Source organism: Loxodonta africana, chromosome 14 (assembly GCF_030014295.1).
Source record: "Loxodonta africana isolate mLoxAfr1 chromosome 14, mLoxAfr1.hap2, whole genome shotgun sequence".
In the NCBI taxonomy this organism is placed as follows: domain Eukaryota; kingdom Metazoa; phylum Chordata; class Mammalia; order Proboscidea; family Elephantidae; genus Loxodonta; species Loxodonta africana.
The window spans coordinates 43,555,295-43,574,791 of record NC_087355.1 but is presented as its reverse complement, the minus strand read 5'-3'; the positions used below and the strand labels follow the sequence as shown (position 1 = coordinate 43,574,791).

Below are 19,497 nucleotides of genomic sequence, written 5' to 3'. Positions count from 1 at the left end.
CCAACTTCAAGCCTTCATGTCCCCCCCCCCCCACCCCCGCAGGAAGTTGGCCTGGTTCTTGCAGCGATACTGGCTCTCCTGCTGGCTTTCTACGCTTTCTTTTATCTCAGACTGTCCCTGGATGTGGACCCTGATCTGGAACCAGATGAAGATTAGCAGTGCAGCAAGCAACACAGAAAAAGAGAAATAATTTTATAAAAGCACCTCTTGGGACCAATACTTTCTGAAGTACTGAAAGTACAGCATCTTGAATTCTTTCTGCTGGTACTTCAGCTGGCAGAAATATCTTTTTAAATAATTGCATAGGATATCAAGAAAAGAGCCTTACCCAGCGGTGTAGTAAAATGTATGCTACTGGATGTCTTTATAAATCTTTCAACTTTGACAGGCACCCTATACGTGGTGCGTTTAGATAAAACGGAAAACAGATTCTAAATTCTTCAGAGTCTTAGCAATTCCTATGTAGAACTCCATCCATGACAGATTAGTAAATCTATTTTCCTTTCTGTGTGCATGGTAAGTAAAAGTATGTGTCCTCATTTACAGAAATCAACTCAGATCACATTCAGAGCCTAAGAAGGAACAAAAGTCATGGGAAAATTTTCATTTTACAAAGAAGCCCTGCTTTTTCTCCAGACGTATTTTATATCATTAGAGAGACTATCTGCACATACATCTATAGTAATCTTTCTCCTTCTTTGCCAACTGTTCAGTGCACATGTGCTCCGTCAGAAATGGCACCTGGATGACAGAAGCTCAAAGAGTCACATATGTCTCTAAAATAGAATTCCTTTCCTCTTGGGCTTTCTGAAGTGGTGTAAATAGAAAGTTCAGTTGATCTTGATTTTAATTAACTTATTACTCTATTAATATAAACTTTGGAATTCTATTTTAATTATGTTGGTCTGGCTGCTTGCAGTATTAGTTTGCCCCTCTTGTTTGGGAGATATGTAACAATCTGTCTTTTAATTGTGCAGCCTTTTCATACAATCGTAATAGCAGAAGTTCCACCTACCCAGAATCATTTTTCTTAAGTTATTTCTTAAATCAGAACAATACCAAGTTGTTTTTAAAATTTACCTTTGCCCCTTGAGATTTCATCAATTAAACTCTTCAGTGGAAATTAAATAGTGGAAGAAAAATATATGACTCCTGTTATTCTCATGTGTACTTTTCTGTTTCTATACTTTCATCAAGGTGTGTGGGTTTATTAGAGCATAATGACCAAGATACTCAATATTTTTTACTGGTAGTAGTTTTTTTTTTTACTTTATTTTTAAAACACGTAAAGCTTAGAAGATGGGGAAACGTGTCCACAGTACAGTTGCCAGCTACTATAGTATATAAAAGTACCTAGAAAATTAACATGTGCACAGAGTGTTTTGTTGTATATGCGTTGTATTTATGAAGAATAAAGAAAACATTAAGATTGTTTCCATACTGGCCAAGAGAAGAAAGCTTCGAAAAATACCCTCGAGGGCTTTATAAGCACAGTTTCTAAAAAAGGTATTCTTTGGTACTTTTGAAGATAGTTGAATATGACTGTGTAGCATTATTTTCTGTAGAACTTTTTCATGTAACATGATTTATTTCATCAGCGTAAAAACAGCCACAGGTTCCAGTATCCGCACAGGTCATTTATGCCAAACAACTGAGGACAAAATTCAGCCAGTGTTATCTGTTGAATACTTCAGTTTCAAATCACAAACTCAGGAGACAGTCCAAGAGTTCCTGAACACTCACCACAGCTGACCAATCCAAGTGGCATTTTTAGGAAAGGTTGCAGCATTTAGTGCCATGTGGTGTGTCTGTTCATGAAGTGGGAGGCAAGGGGATATCCAAGCTGGCATTTTGGATACGATGGGCCTTTTCCTTTCCTGAGTGACATGCCACATGTCAAGAAATACTGCTTTCCCCTACTCCCATCACATTTACGTGAACAATTTTCATTTAGCTATTTCCCCTCCCATATGGTGTTAAAAACAGTCATTTTAAATGAAGCTCATTTCTTGTTTTTAGTGGTAATTTAAATGAGAGGATATGTAATAATTGTTGAGTAGCCATCTAGGCAATTGAAATATGACATGGTTTCAGGTATTTAAAATGAATGACTATACTCTTGGAAATGCTTGAAAATCTATCATCCTGAAAAATCTTTATCATCCGGTTTTACTCTTGAGATGTTCTTTTGGGAAAAAAAAAATATTGTTTCTGATCTAATAAATAATAGTCTAAATACAGTATTATTATAGACAAGTTTCCTTGCCCAGTTCTATTGCTATTTTGAGTCAATGCCCATTTGTATGACTTTAATGACCCCCAAAACCAAAAAAAATAACCTGTTGCCATGGAGTTGGCTCCGATTGGTGACCCCAGAGAACCATAAATCCCAGAAGCTAAACTCTTTGAATTTAACAAACAGCAGGTAAAGTGGGACAATATATGCTTACACAACACTGTTTTTGTGAAATGCAAATTTTGTGAACTCACATTAACTGGAAAGCAGCCAGACCTCTGTAGAGGAATCCCAGACTGAAAGTCTGATTTGAATCTTTGAAGACAGAGAAGCGATATCCGGCCTGCTCTTTCAGCGGATGGACCACACTCTTGAACCACAAGTGGTGTTTGGCATAAATCTGAGACTGGCAACAGACACAAATTTTAGGCGTGGGTTTCCCCTTTCCCCCAATAATTCATTGTTCACAGTAGTTCAGATGACAAAAACAGAAAAATTATAATGGCTTTACAGAACGTTAGAATCTATTTGTTAACATATTCTACGGAATAGGGTTCAACTAATGCACCAGATGTAAAATATAGCTTATTGAATACCATGAATGAAGCTTAAAGGGCTGCTGGTTCTTATTTTACATGTATATGTAGGTGGAGGTAAAGAATATATAAATTCCTTTGATGAGAGGACATACTTTAAATATATTACTTCATATAGAATTTCATGGCGGGGGGGGAACACCCTGCCTATTTTGTATCAGAATAGGGTTTGTTGTTGCTTAAAGGTGGCAAATACTTCAAGATTTTCTATCTTAGCAATTTTTTATATAGACAGAAAGAATGCTCCCACCCCCACCAATGATTGTAAGATCCTGAGAGTATGTTCTTGTTAATTTCTGTATTTCTAATGCTGTCGTAATCTGCACATACTTAGTAAGTGCATGTTAAGGTTTAAATTAAATTTTTCCTCAGTCCTCTGAGTCTGGCACAGTGTTTTTGCTTGTCGTAGATGCTCAAAAATTGGTTGAAATTCATAAATAAAATTTTAAAATCACAGTATTGACCAACTCTTAGCCTTTAGCGTTTATGGTTGTGGTTATTGGTTGTATTGGAATGTGTATATGTCCCATCCTGGTGCTCTTTCAAGTCAAGAGAACTAGAATTAAGATTGCTGTAGAACATAGATATTGCTCCTTTCTAGGAAATTAAATGTGCCCTTTTTTTCTTAGCATTCTAATAAGCCACACTCAACATTTTAAATTCATTTTAGCATATGTCGTTACTCCAAATGAAAACAAAACTAAATTTTTATTATAATGTTTATGTGAATACTAAAGCACTATATTTCCAGTTTCCAAAATTATATAGTAAATAATACTTGAGTAGAGTGAATTGTGCTTTAGATAAGCATCAGAAATAAACTTCTAGAAATTAAACTTATAAAATTTTAATGTATTTTATCCATAACTTGAGGTTGTTGAGCCAGAAACCATCTAGAATAATTTTATATTCTTTCCTTTCCAACAATTATGCGTCTTTCCACTTGCCTGAGGCTTCTCTGGGGAGATTCTTACCACTTCTCCCTTAGCAGCACTGCCCTCTTTTATTAGAATTACTCCAATGCGGCATGGTTGAAACGATGTTTGCTAGATATTGTTCCATTGGCAACATACCTAGAATAAGTGCAACCCACAGTAAAAACTGTAGTAGATGAATTCAGTACCTACAGAAACAATTTTAATATTTTGTCTAGGTTTTAGCTCTACAGGCAAGTATAGAGGGAGCTGAGAGAGCCACGTAAAGAACTATACCAGTGTGAAAATATCCATAATGGGTCAGTAAATTTATTTAAAACAATTGAACTGCGACAGTATTCAGCATAGTGCCTTCTCATTATACCATTTTTTTAGCCCTAGCAACAGACATGAGATCCTTATTTCAAGCAAAATAAGATACTTTACATGCCAGAAGATTTTTTGATGACAGTACCCCCTCCTATTCTTCATTTTTTAAAACAACAACCAAATTGGTGGGGAGGCAGCCAAAATTTGAGGTACCAATGCCTCTCGAACAGATGTCGCACCATTATTTTTTAGCTCGTTTAGATGAATAAACATGTTAAACTGTGAAGTATTACATTTTAGATTTTTTCATTAAAAAAAGAGACAATCTGTTTACTGTCCTAATTGAGACAACAATCCTTGTGGTTGCCAGTTTTGGCAGTCATAACAATGAACTATAAATATTTGGACCAATCAAGTAAATGGTGACTATAAAGGCTATAGCATGTGTAAAGTTCTGTTTTCACGGGCACCCATCTTGGTACGGCATTTTTTTCCTATTTCTTCAAATATAATTGTTTGTGTGAAACTGAACTTCCATGGTAAGTCTAAAAGAAATTGATTTCAATATCTAATTTCTTTCTAGATTTTCATCCCTTTTGGTGTTCAGCTATCCATCTGCTTGTAACAAATTGCTTCTGCAGTTGCTCTGTTGGATGTGTCAAGGCAGGTCTTCACTGGATTGCCTTTTCTGCACATCTTAGGCTAAGAAAACTCAGTCTCCCACCCCCCATTTTCATATTTATAAAGTGAGATTCAAAACATTTTTAAAGTCTCTGATATTGCAGCAATTAGTTTTTTAAAGGACGGTTTTATAAATAAACAACCAGATACATTTCCTGCACTAATGGCCAAGAGAAGGAGGTCATCATCTCAGCCCCTAATAGGATGTTTTACAGGGAACAACAGAGCGGGAGGAGTTGATAGAATAAAGAGAAATAATTCAGACATGAAAAATTATTGATGATACTAGTCCCTAAACATTTGTGATACAAATAGGGTGTGCCCTTCTAGGCTTCTTATTTGGGTGCTTTTGTTCCCTTCTCTTCACCTCTACCTTATCTGCCTCAATTCTAAGTTGTAGGCAATCTCTAACATTCTCGTTTGCAATTTATATGAATCTTATTTATACTTTAAGTCATACTTAACTATGTGCTTACTGTATTAACTGCTTCTACCCTTTTTACTTAGGATCATCATTGATCTTTTCCACTTATTCCCCCCATCCCTACCACTGTATCTTAATTCTTGTCTGCTTTTTTTCTGATATATCATTAACCTCTTGTATTACAAAACCGTAGGAAGAATAGTATAGTGAACCTCAATCTGTCCATCACCCAGGGTCAACAGTTATTCATGTTTTGCCACTTTTTATATATTGCCCCCCATTGTTTGTAACTGGGATATTTTAAAGCAAACCCTAGACATGGTGATATTTTACCTGTAAATATCTCAGTGTACAAGGATTTTGTTTACATTACCAGGAAGCCATTATTGTAGTTAATAAAATCAATAGTAATTTCTTAATATCATCTAGTAGCAGGTCCATCTTAAAATGTTCCTGATTGTCTCCAAGATGTCTATTTATAATAGGTTTGGAATCCAGATCTGTACTGCATTTGATTGTATGCCTCTTTAATTTCTTTTACTGTATAACATACTTCTGTTTCATGTCAATGATTTGTTGAAGAAGTGAGGATATTTGTCCTTTTGAATGTCTGATATTCTAGATTTGGCCTTTTTCATTGTGTTATTCAATTTATTCCTTTATTTTTCTGATATTCTGTAAATTGAGAGTTAGATTTTAAACTGGATTAGATCTGAATGTGTGTGTTTAAGGCAAGAGTATCATAGTACTTCAAAAGGTTTTCTGATATCTGGTTTTCTCTGTATGGTGCTGCTAAAATGTATTAGTGGGTTCAGGTGCTAGTAGCCTGATTCCATCCAAAATAAAGTTTTACATACTATTTTATCTAAAGCATCCATTCATAATTGTTTCCTAGATCCATTATTTCATTGGGCATTACTAAGTGATGATCTTCTATCATTTTTTAGCATATATTAATTGTAATTCTTAAAAAGTTTTGTCTTCATCAACCCTTTGGTTACTCTTAAATACAATTCATAAAGGAAGGATAAATACTTGAATCTTTCCCTTTATTAAATTTCAGAGTAAAGAGTTTGCCCTCTCGAATGGTGATCAATGAAGATTTGCTATTGCTATTCCTGTTGTGGCTTTTATTATCATTATGAACTATAGATTTTTATATATTTGATGTGCTTCAACTCATTGTAATTACTATTCTTTTCCGTACTGAACCAGAATTCCATCATCATGCATAATATTAGACATAGCCTCATACAAATCATGAAAATTTTATACTTTCACATTTTTCTGAAAGTGATAGCCAGTACAATAAAAAACAAAACAAAAACCATGAATAAGAGTTAAATATAGAAAAGAATGGAAAATCTAATACTATTTGCAGATTATATGATTAGCTGAAAAAACTGAGTAAGATTTAGGTAACATGTTCCATTAGAAAATAAATATGAGGATATATATAAACAACTATATCAATTTATTGCATATTATAATAGAAAAATACCTCTTTCACAATTACAAACAAAAATATGGACTACCCAGGAAAAAATTAGCAAAAAATGTACAGCCTCAATGGGATTAAAAAAAAAAAAAAAATTACAAGGTAACATGATAAAACTTCAACTAAAAAAGAGATTAACTGTCTCCCTGGGTAGGAAGATTCAATATTGTACAAATATAAATTTTCATCTAATCTGGAAAACAGAAAAGAGGACCTTAATCTGCCAGATATTAAAGCATATTATAAAGCTGTAGTAATTAAAATAATTTCATAGTCAAGAAAAGTAGGTAAAACAATAAGTAAAAGTGCAGTCTTCAGAAATATATCCAAATATAAATATTCATTTAACATATCATATACATCACAAAGATGATGTTGTTAGGTGCTATTGAGCTGGTTCCGATTCATAGTGACCCCGTGCACAACAGAATGAAACTCTGCCCAGACCTGTGCCATCCTCACAGTTTTTGCTATGTTTGAGCCCATTGTTGCAGCCACTGCAATGATCTATCTCATTAAGGGCCTTCCTCTTTTTCTTTTCCAAGCATGATGTCCCCCTCCAGGGGCTGGTCCCTCTTGATAACATGCTATAAGTACGTGAGACAAAGTCTTGCCATCCTCACATCTAAGGAGCCTTCTGGCTGTACTTCTCTGAAGATGGATTTATTTGTTTTTCTGGCAGTCCAAGGTATATTCAGTATTCTTCGCCAACCCCATAATTTGAAGGCATCAATTCTTGTTCATTGTCCAGCTTTTGCATGCATATGAGGCAATTGAAAATACCATGGCTTGGGTAAGGTGCAACTTAGTCCACAGAGAGAGAGTTGATAAATTATTTATTGAATGTATTGGAAAGACTGTCTGTTTAGAAATTAATAGATAACTGTATCTATAAATTAAAAGGCTTAAAATTAATTTCTGATGGAATTTATGATTTCTATATAAAAAAAAATGAAACCATGAAAAAGCATTTGAAGAAATTATAGGTAGGAGTTTTTAGTAGGGAAATTATTTCCAAGTATTGATTCATGAGTCAGAAATCATAAAAGAAATACTGTGGGATTATAACACATTGAATTAAAATCTAACATGCAGCCCAGTACCCAGTGTTAATTAAGGATGTGAGAAAACAATCTCTTTCATATACTACTTGGTAGAATGATAAATCTCACATGCCTTCTAGAAGGTAATTTTGCAGCATACTTTAAAAGATTTAAATTTGATGTATACTTTAGAAATCTTTCCAAAGGTAACAATGCCTGTAGTGAGCAAAAATGTGGAAAGTATGGTAACTATAAAAAAAAACTATAGCAGTGCTTAAAACATCAAAAACAAAACAAACAAAAAACCCTGAAATTAACATAAATGTCCATCATAGGATTCTGTTTAAATGAATCATGTTACATCATAAAATTATAATGATAGCTAGTTACACTTAATATCATGGACAGATGAAAAGGAAGTTATAAAAAATTGCATGTGATAATTCTGTTTTGTTTAAATACACATATCTGTATGTGTTTGTATATGTGTATGTCTGTATGGAAGTGGTGGAAGACTGTTGAGCAAGAAAAATGTTATCTCTTGAATATTATAAGTGATTTTTATTTTTTATGTGGAGTGCATCCTTCAGGATCCATTTTCAGGGAAGTCTAGAAGGAAATTTTTTTTTGCTGAGCTGGATCACGAGTCCAGATGTCTGGCAGGTTTGTCTGTTTTTGTTTTTTTCCATTATGTTCTTCTATGTTCATTCATTCAATAACCATTAAGCACCTATTAGGTGCTAATATATAGGGTCGCTATGAGTCAGAATCAGCTTGATGGCAATGGGTTGGTCTTTTTTGTTTAGGTGCTAATAAGTCATCTTGGGCAATTCATTTATATACAACATAGGTACTATAGAAAGAGCTCTGCTTTTTCACAGCGAGAAACTGAAGCATCAAAAAGGAACTGATATTTGAATTTATGCATTGTTCACTCAAATAATAATAATAATAGTAATGAACATCTGCTATGTGCCAGTCACTGTTCTTTGTACTTGCAACAAATTAGTAACTATAAACAAACAACAACAACAAAATACTCCTGCTCTCATGGTATGTGGTCTTGAGAGATGGTGACAGTTTCATCAAGTAGAGAGGATGACGAAAAGGTATTCCAAGGAAGAAGTGAAAACCTACAAAAGAGCATAGGGGCATATTAGTGCCTGGTGTGCAGCTGGTGTCTGGAATATGGAGTGTGTGTAGTGTAGTGGTATGGGAAAATTGTTTAGCTAATGACCCTTAATGCTCACTGGTACTTTCTTCCTCTGCTTAGAACCTTTTTTTTTTGTTTTCCTTGTTTAATCTGGAAGATCTCTAAATATCTATCTTTGAAGACTCATCGGTTCCCAGATTTCCCTGGACTTTCCTCCTGAAGCCTCCAACCTCTCCCACCCCCATCCTAAGTTAGATGACTCTTCTCTGTGTCTTTCATTCAACTTATTCCACAGTGATATAATTATCCACTTATGTGTCTGATTCTCCCATTGGACTGTGAGGTCCTTAAGAAAGAACTCAAGATTTCATTGCTTTATCTCTAATGCCAAGTACTGGTCCCTGCCCAGAGAATAAACACAATAAATATTTTTTAGTGAAAAAGTATCACACTTCCTCAGAGCAGAGTTTCTTAAGGTTGGCATTATTGACACCTTGAGCCAGATAATTCTTCATCAGGGTATCCTGTGCATTGTAGGATGTTTAGTAGCATCCCGGACCTCTATCCACTAGATGCCAGTAGCACCACCCGTTCTTCCCCAGAGTTGTGACAATCAAAAATGTCTCCAGACATTGCCAAGTGCCCCCCGAAGTCAGAGTCTTCACCATCCCCACCTTCGAGAACTCCTGCCTTGGAATGATGAAAATTCCAGTTCCAATGATACAGACATCGGGAGGGGCAGGATGAGGATTTTGAGTTACTTCAAGCCTTTTATCAGAGGCATTGTAATTTTTTTAAGACCAAACACTCCTAATCATATACTAATTGTTGACTCAAATCCTGTACTAACTATGGTGCTTGGCAGGGGGTGGGAAAGTCACATGTGGAAAGATGCCTGAACTTGACCTACCTGGCTGTTCAAATTCCTGGTGTTACTGTAACCTTGTTTTATTTTTTTCTCAAAAGACTTTAAGATGTTAATTTTATTCAATAAATAAGCTAGTATTTTTTTCAAGGAATTTTGACATACTGTTAAGTACAAAACTATTAAAGCTGAAAAGGACTTAAAAAATAATTATGTTCCACTTGCTTTTAAAGTTTTTTTTTAATTAATGCAGCTGAATAAACTTTTCGCATAGGTCTTAGAAACAAATACTTAAATTCAAGAGAGCTTTTTGAAACTTTTATGTAGAAACTATTTTTCTTGGATTCAGAGATTGTGTATGATCTCTAGTTTGTGCGTAGAGTTTAGAATAGTGATATAATGAATACCCAAGTACCCAGCACCTAGCTTAAGAAAAAGAACAATAACTTTGAAGTCCTTATCCATCACATTCCCCGTAAGTAAACTATTTCATTTTAGTAATTAACCCTGTTTTGCTCTCTTTTATAGTTTCCCATCTTTCTGTGTAACTCTAAAGCATGTATTATTTAGTTTTGCTTGTTTTTGAACAATATGTAGTTGGAATTCTTACGTGATGTGGTTTTATCATTCAAGTTTTTTTTTCTTAGATTCATTTATGCAGATATTCATTAATTTCATTGCTATGCCACAATATATATACCCATTCGATGGACATTTGAATTATATTCAGTTTTTTAATAATATAAACCATGCTGTCATGAACACTATTGCTCCTACTTCCTGGCGAACATGTGCAAGTATTCCTAGAGGAAAAGTATTGCTAGATAATCCAAAGTGATTTCAAAATTTGTGGCAGGAATTTACACAAGTACTAGTTGAGGATAGTGTTATTTTTTCAGTTCTGTTATGAAACTTTCCAAGTTATTTCCTAGTTGGATAAACCTTACCCAACCAAAGAAGTGCGCACATGTACAGTATTCCTTGAATCCACAAACCTTTTAAAGTGCTTCTCTATTGCCTTGACACTCAAAGAGGAGTTGGCTCAACATAAAATACTTGGCTTGCAATTTCTTATGAATTATTTAAAAATACTGCCTTAGCCACACTGTTGCTTTGTTTTATATGTTACCCTGGAGAAGTTTGATGCCAGCCCAATTTTTTTGCCCTTTTGATCTTATTTCCTGTACACTCTGAAGATTTTTGTCTTTAAATTCTAATCATTTTACTAGAATGTATTTCAAAGTTTATTATGTTGGAGTTTTCGAGGCAAACATGGGGGCCCTTTCGATATGTAAAAAGATTTGTTTCTTACTTTTGAAAAGTTTTCTAATAGTTTTACATATTAATTTTATTGCTTTATTTATTGTCTTTAGAGATGTCAATTATATGTATGTTGAACCCTCTGCATAGCTTCCATTTCAACCCTTTTTTCACACTGTTTTGTTATTTTATTTTTATTCTCGGTGTTTTTTCAAAGTTTCTTATTAAATTTTCATAAGAATCTTTTATTCCTTGGCTACTTTATTCACTGTAATCTAGTCTTCATTTCTGAGATGGACTTGTCTTTTTCTTCAGTTTCTTTTCTTATATCAAACAACTCTTATTGTATTGTTTCCTTTTTTCCACTTATGCCCTTAGTTTTAAAATTTCTGCTTCTAGCTTATATCTGTATCTTCATCTACATGTATTTGCATATCTGTATATGTATATCTAACCTCTGAATGCTTGTTTAAGGATCTTTTAATTCTGTTTGGAGTATGGTGTTTCAGTATTCTGTTTTTTGTTTCTTTTTTGGTAGGGAACATTTTTATCACCTAAAATATTGATACAGGCATACCTCGTTTTATTGTGCCTCACTTAATTATGTTTTGCAGATACTGTGTTTTTTTTACTAATTGAAGGTTTGTGGTGGCCCTGTGTCGAGCACATCTATCAGTGCCGTTCTCCCAAAAGCATGTGCTCACTTCCTGTCTCTGTGTCACATTTTGGTAATTCTGAAAATATTTTAAACTTTTTCATTATTACTATATCTGTTATGGTGATCTCTGATCAGTGATTGTCTTAGTCATCTAGTGCCCTTGTAACAGAAATGCCGCAAGTGGATGACTTTAACGAACAGAAGTTTATTATCTCACAGTCTGGTAGGTTAGCAGTCCAAATTCAGGGTGTCAACTCCAGGGGAAGGCTTTCTCTCTTGGGTCTGGAGGAGGGTCCTTGCCATCAATCTTTCCCTGGACTAGAAGCTTCTCTGCACAGAAACCCTGGGTCCAAAGGATGTGCTTTGCTCCCAGCACTGCTTTCTTGGTGATATGAGGTGCCCCTGTCTCTCTGCTCACTTCTGTCTTTTATATCTCAAAAGAGATTGGCTTAAAACAATCTAATCTTGTAGACTGAGTTTACATAACTGCCTAATCCCATCCACGTCATAGAGATAGGACTTACAACACATAGAGAAACTTCACCAGATGACAAAACGGTGGACAAGCATACATTACCGGGAATCATGACCTAGCCAAGTTGACAGATATTTTGGGGCGGGGGGAGTACAGTTCAATCCATGGCAGTGATCTTTGATGTTACTATTGTAATTGTTTTGGTGCTCCACAAACCACGCCCATATGACACGGTGAGCTTAATAAATATTGTGTGTGTCCTAAATGCTCTACCAATCAGCCATTCACCTGTCTCTTTCCCTCCCCCCGGGCCTTCCTATTCCTCAAGACACCACAATATTGAAATTAGGCCAATTTATTACCTTACAATGGCATTTAAGTGTTCAAGTGAAAGGGAGAGTTGCAAGTCTGTCACTTTAAATCAAAAGCTAGAAATTATTAAGTTTCTCGAGGAAAGCATGCCAAAAGCTGAGATAGGCTGAAAGCTAGGCTTTTTGTGCCAAACAGCCAAGTTGTGAATGCATAGGAAAAGGTCTTGAAGGATATTAAAATTGTTACTCCAGTGAACACATGATGGATAAGTGAAACAGCCTTATTGCTGATAAGGATAAAAGTTTCGGTGGTTTTGGATAGAAGATCAAAACAACCACAACATTCCCTTGAGCCAAAGCCTAATCTAGAACAAGATCCTAACTCTCTACAATTCTGTGAAGCCTGAGAGAGGAGAGGAAGCTGCAGAAGAAAAGTCTGAAGCTGGCGGAGGTTGGTTCATGAGGTTTAAGGAGAGAAGTCATCTACGTAACAGAAAAGTGCAAGGTGAAGCAGTAAGTGCTGATTGATGGTAGAAGCTGCAGCAACTTACCCAGAAGCTCGAGCTGAGATAACTGGTGAAAGTGGCCACACTAAACCACAGATTCTCAGTGTAGGTGAAGCAGCCTTATACTGGAAGGAGACACCATCGGCAACTTTTCATAGCTAGAGAGAAGTCAGTGCCTGCCTTCAGAGCTTCAAGGGACAGGCTGGCTCTCTAGTTAGGGGCTAATGCAGCTGGTGACTTTAAGCTGAAGCCAGTGCTCATTTACCATTCCAAAAACCCTAGGGCCCTTAAGAATGATGCTAAATCTACTCTGCCTGTGCTCTATAAATGGAACAACAAAACCTGGATGACAGCATGTCTGTTTATAACAATTTACCAAATATTTTAAGCCCAATGTGAGACCTACTGCTCAGAAGAAAAGAATTCCTTTCAAAATATTACTTCTTATTGACAATGTATCTGGTTACTCACGCTCTCTCTCTGATGGAGATGTACAAGGAAATTAATGTTTACACGCCTGCTAACACAACATCCATTCTGCAGCCCATGGATCAGAAGTCATTTTGACTTTCAAGTTGTATTATTTAAGAAATAAATTTCATAGGGCAATAAAAAAAAAAGGGGGGGGCAATAGCTGACATAAATACTGATTCTGCTCATGGATCGGGACAAAGTAAATTGAAAACCTTCTGGAAAGGATTCACCATTCTAGATACCATTAAGAACATTTGTGATTCATGGGAGGATGTCAAAATATCAACTTGAACAGGAGTTTGGAAAAAGCTGATTCCAGCTCTCGTGGATGACTTTGAGGGGTTCAAGACTTCAGTGGGGGAAGTAACTGCAGATGTGGCGGAAATAGCAAGAGAACTAGAATTAGAAGTGGAGCCTGCAGATGTGACTGAATTGCAGCAATCCCATGATAAAAGTTTAACGGATGACAAGTTGCTTCTTACAGATAAGCAAGGAAAGTGGCTTCTTAAGATGGAATCTACTCCTGGTGAAGATGCTGTGAACATTGTGGACAACAAAGGATGTAGAATATTATATAAACTTAGTTGACAAAGAAGCAGCAGAGTTTGAGAGGATTGACTCCGATTTTGAAAGAAGTTCTACTGTGGGTAAAATGCTATCAAACAGTATCGCATACTACAGAGAAATCTTGCATGAAAGCAAGAGTCAATTGATGCAGCAAACTTCATTGTTGTCTTATTTTAAGAAATTGTTACAGCCACTCCAGCCTTCAGCAACCAGCACCCTGATCAGACAGCAACTGCAACATTGAGGCAAGACCCTCCACCAACAAAAGATCATGACTTGCTGAAGGCTCAGATGATGGCTAATGTATTTTAGCAATACATTATTTTTTAATTGAGGTATGTACATTGTTTTTTTAGACATAATGCTATTGCACGCTTAAAAGACTACAGTGTAATGTAAACATAACTTTTAGAAGCACTAGGAATCAAAAAAATTCATGAGACTCGCTTTATTGTGATATTTGCTTTATTGCAGTGGTCTGGAACTGACCCTGCAATATATCCGAAGTATACTTGTATTTGCATTTTCTGTGTTCTTCTCCCATTAGCTTTCTATGGTATTGGTTTGATTTTTTTTTTTTTTTTCTTCTATTCCGGGGCATTTTTTTGGATAGGGTTCCTAGTATAGGATTGCGCCCTTTTGTCAGTGTAATGATGTCCAGTTTCTTAATGGATGCTGTTGGTGAGGGAGAGACAAAAGGATTGGCATACTTTGGTTCTCTTTCATTTGTACAAGATCCTCAATTTTCCCCTCTTATTTTCGTCCACCAAGGGGATAATACCTTTTCTATTCTCATGATTCTTTCCAAGAAGCAATGGTTTTGAAGCTGCTGTCCTCTTCAGTGCCACTCATCTTGGAATCTCTTCCCTGTGACAGGTACCATGAGCTACCAAATCTCAGACACAGAGTTTTGCCACTTATTATTGCACTTTCTCTTTCTGTTGTCTATGTCTTTTCTATGTGCTCCACTTTTTCGTGGAGTCTCTTCAGCTTCTCCTTTCCTACTTTCTACACCTACAGGCTTACAGAAGTCTTGGGAGGTCTGTTGGAATGTGGTGTTCATATCTCTATAGATAGCTTGAAGTTCATGGTATTTTCCCTAGTAAGGCTATAAGCTTGAGTCATTTTTTAATTTAATTTGGAGTCTTTTTGATATTTTAGTTTTGGGGAAGGACTTGAGGAGAGATTCAGGTTCAGCAGGGTACCATTATTCCCAGTCCCAGAATTTCCTTGGAAATAGAATTTTAAATTGCTGAGATTCTAGGTTAACTATATACAGTAAAATTACCTTGTGTTTGTGTTGTATAGGTTTATTATGTTTTGTATTTAAACATGTTTTTGTAGCTTTAAGTTGTATATCCCTAATTGGACTCAGTGTTTTGAGGGGAAGGGTTTTGTAGTTTTTGTTTTCACCATAATACCAGATATCATAACTTACACATAATAATTTCTTGGTAAATATTAATTAGTTATGAATAAGATTACCGTTTATTGATATGAGAAAATCTTATATAAGAGACTAAGCAAAACATATTTAGGGTATTTGCATATCTTTAAGAAAAGATTTCTAACATAGATGAATGAAAAGAAATTTCTTCTAAATTAAAATATAGCCCAGTTTCTTAAAAGGAAGCCATGTTTTAAGAGAAGCACCCATATAAGAACACATTTATTCTCATTAAAAACTGAAAATAAAGGAGACTAATTTCTTCAATTCATACTGTCCTCAATAACTTCTCTGTAAACAACTAATGAAAATCCATAAATTTTATACTTTATTTTAGCATGTGTGAAAATTAAAGCAGCAAACAATAAGAAAATATAACACATTATTGTAATCTCTGCTATTTATTAATTCATTTAATTTAAATGCAAATTATATGTTTTAATAATCATAAATTGCTTGGCATCAGGTTGTTCCTAGTAATGAGGAGTTCAAGAGAAAGCAATTTTTTGAAATTCTAATAAAGCATTCCACTGAGCCTCCTTCCTTTGTGAACATGGCTGCCTCTTCAAACATCCTGAAATACAGAGCTGAAATGATTTAAAACCTCAGAATAATGTTGTAATAGGAAGGCACTCTTGGCTTCATGGCTAGATCTGAATGTTGAAGTTAAGGAGCAATTTCAAATCAATCTTTAGAAAGATTTTACTTCTGATCATCAGCAAACAGAGATCCTCTCACCAGTAGGTGTCAGGAGTCATGTGATGGACACTAATGATGTCTGCTGCCTTTTATCATTTATCAGAGACAAGTCACATTTATTTCCACACAGAACATTTAATGAAACAAAACAGCATTATTGAACTCCAGGTTTCCCAATCCTCTTCAGTCCTAGAAATGAGGCTCCAGGTTCATTAAATTGTGGCTTGTGGAGGTATACCACAATTATAGCCTACTGAACCAAAAACTCTAATGAAATCCCAAAGCAAGGCTTTAATATACACTGACCTACTCTCTCTGTTTCAAAAGTTCAAATTAATTCAGCAAATAGCACAGGTTTAGTACATACATAAAAAAAATATATACATAATTATATACATATAGTTTTATCATTCTTCAATATACAATTATATGTTCGTTATAGAAAAAAAGCAAAAGCTAACAAAAGGAAAATCAACTCACTCAGATATATCATTTAATAATATTTAAGTATTTATTGTCATTTTGCTGTTTAACCTTCCAGTCTTTATGAAACATTTATATACATGTAAATATATATTTGGAGCCCTGGTGCCACAGTGGTTAAGAGTTTGGCTAGTAACCAAAAAGTTGGCAGTTTGAATCCACCAGCAATTCCTTGGAAACCCTATGGAGCAGTTCTACTCCATCCTATGGGCTTAAATATATATTCAACTTATTTGTCCTCATACCCCAAAAGCCTTGACTACAGTAATACCCAAATTCTTGCCATTTCAAATCAAAAGATGCAAAAAATGTAGGCAGACACAGACCTGCTATATTGTCATCTTCTTTCTAATTTATTCATTCACTAAACAAATATTTATTGAGTTTCTACTATATGCAAGGCACTTTTTTAGCACCTAGAAATACAGCAGTGATAGCACAACATTTGAGCAGAGACCTGGAGAAAGAGAGGGTGAACCATGCAGCTTATTGGGGGATGAGCAGCAAGTGCAAAGATCCTGAAGGAGAAGGGTGCCTGACATGTTGGAACAACAAGAAGAAGGCCAATGTAATGTAGAAAGAACTGAATGAGGGGGAGAGTATAAGACAATGAAATCAGAGACAATGGTAAGCCAGATAACAGATTATTTGAAATGCCAGGGTAAAAAGTCAGGATCCTTCGAACGGCCTCCAAGGCTATAAATGTTGTGGGTGTCTGTTACCCCATTATTTCCATTACCTCTCTAGCCTCATATCTTACTCCTCTTGCCTCGCTTATTCTGCCACAACCACAGTCATGATAGTTCTAGAATTCAGCAGACATGCTCTGACTTTGGGGCCTTTTCTCTGACTGTTTCTTCTTTATAACATTCTTTTTCACCTTTTTCAAAGCCTTTCTTAAAAGTCATCTTTTAGGAGGTGGGGCCAAGATGGCAGAATAGCCAGATGCTTCCAGCAATCCCTCTTACAACAAAGACGCATAAAAATAAGTGAACTGATTATGACAAGATAGGAGGCCTAAACATCAAAAGCAAAGTTAGAAAATGGCTGAGTGGCAGGGGAAGGGAGAGACTATTCAGAAGTGGAGAGGTGTTGCTGGACCTGAATCACTGGGATCCTTCAGGTACCATTCCCAGGAGCAGCTGGGGTGAGCTGGTAGTAGTGTTTGGCTGTAGTTACCTCAGGGAGAAGCAGCCAGCCGCACAGCCTACTAACATCTCGGGAACCAGAGAAGAATTGTGCTCTCGGCAAAACCTAAGTACTTGCATCTATTTACCACACCCCCCACCTGCAAGCCAGCTTCAGAGGCCGTTGATTTCCCTGGGCCTGACATAGGCCCTGTTGAGTGCCTGGAGCCACCCTGCCAGCCTTGGAGAAGGAAAAAATTTGCAATTGGGGAAAAGATAATTTGTCAGCTCCACTAACCTCAGAAACTCCGGACAGAAGCAGCTCCTGTCCAGGCACAAACGGTCCATGGACTTTGAATACATTTCCCCCCTGGATGGACCTGTGTGGGCCTATTTCATGAGAATAGGCCCTTGATGGCAGACTGCAACTGTTTCAGCTGTGCAGAGGAGAGGTGGGTGTTTGATAGTTGAAACCACTTTGCCTATTAAACAGGGTCCTCACTAACCCCCACCAGGGGCCTGAGGACTAGTGGCTCCACTTAGGTCACCCAGCAACCTGCAACAGGAGTCCAAGGATAACTGGTACCTCCCAGTCCTTACAACCAAAAGCACTGGGTGCCCATGGTCCTTCTGCAGAACCCAACCACCTGTACGCTCTAGGGAAGAGGGATGGGCTTTCCTCAGAGTCACTTGGGGGATGATTCTCAGCCCCCTGCCTGGTTCAGAGTGTGACCCCCTGCTGCAACCAGATACCAGTACCTACACCAATCACCCCGCCCCTATAAGACTGTAGGACAAAGCCTGTACCATACACTTGATGATCAGCTACCTGGACACCTGAGCTGAATTCATACAAGAAAAGTGAATGGACTCCTAGACTGATACAGCTGATAACACCTCTAACTATCTGGTGACAGGCCATCAGAGCTTCAAAGGTGACAATAAGCTAGATCACTCAAGTAAACCATTTGGGCATATCAAAACAAAACAAAGCAAGAAGCTAAGATACAGTAAACAAACATAAAATAAACTAATACTATAACATAGATGGCTCAGAGACAACAGTCAATATCAAATCACATAAACAGATAGACCATGATTGCTTCAACAAGCTCTCAAAACAAAGAATCAAGAGATCTAGATGAAAGTGCCTTCTTGGAATTACCAGAAGCAGAAAAAAAAGATTAATATACAGAACCCTTCAATACATCAGGAAGGAGATCAGGCAATACATAGAACAAGCCAAAGAACACACAGATAAAACAGTAGAAGAAATTTTAAAAATTATCTGAGAACATAATGAAAAATTTAATAAACTGGAAGAATCCATAGACAGACAGCAATCAGAAATTCAGAAGGTTAACAAAATTACAGAATTAGACAACTCAATAGAAAGTCAGAGGAGCAAAATTGAGCAAGTGGAAGGCAGAATTGGTGAGATTGAAGATAACGCACTTGAAACCAATATATTTGAAGAAAAATCAGATAAAAGAATTTAAAAAAATGAAGAAAACTTAAGAATCATGTGGGACTCTATCAAGAGAAATAACCTACGAGTGATTGGAGTTCCAGAACAGAGAGGGATAACAGAAAATACAGGGAGAATTGTTGAAGATTTGTTGGCAGAAAACTTCCCTGATATCATGAAAGATGAGAAGATATCAATCTAAGATGCTCATCGAACTCCACATAAGGTAGATTTTAAAAGAAAGTCACCAAGACATATTAAAATCAAACTTGCCAAAACCAA

The 19,497-nt window shown here is 36.2% G+C and overlaps 1 protein-coding gene across 4 annotated transcripts in view; it reads left to right on the top strand.

The window, feature by feature from the left end:
- Nucleotides 1–12,492, top strand: part of TRIQK (triple QxxK/R motif containing) — an 83,255-nt gene extending 70,763 nt beyond the window's left edge. For all 4 annotated transcript variants that reach the window (XM_064267895.1, XM_064267894.1, XM_010588394.3 and 1 more), the window contains one exon: nucleotides 43–12,492. In XM_064267895.1, coding sequence (XP_064123965.1) covers nucleotides 43–156 — 114 coding nt within the window. In that variant the 3' untranslated portion in view covers nucleotides 157–12,492. The remainder of the gene's footprint in view (nucleotides 1–42) is intronic.
- The last annotated feature ends 7,005 nt before the right edge of the window (nucleotides 12,493–19,497 follow it).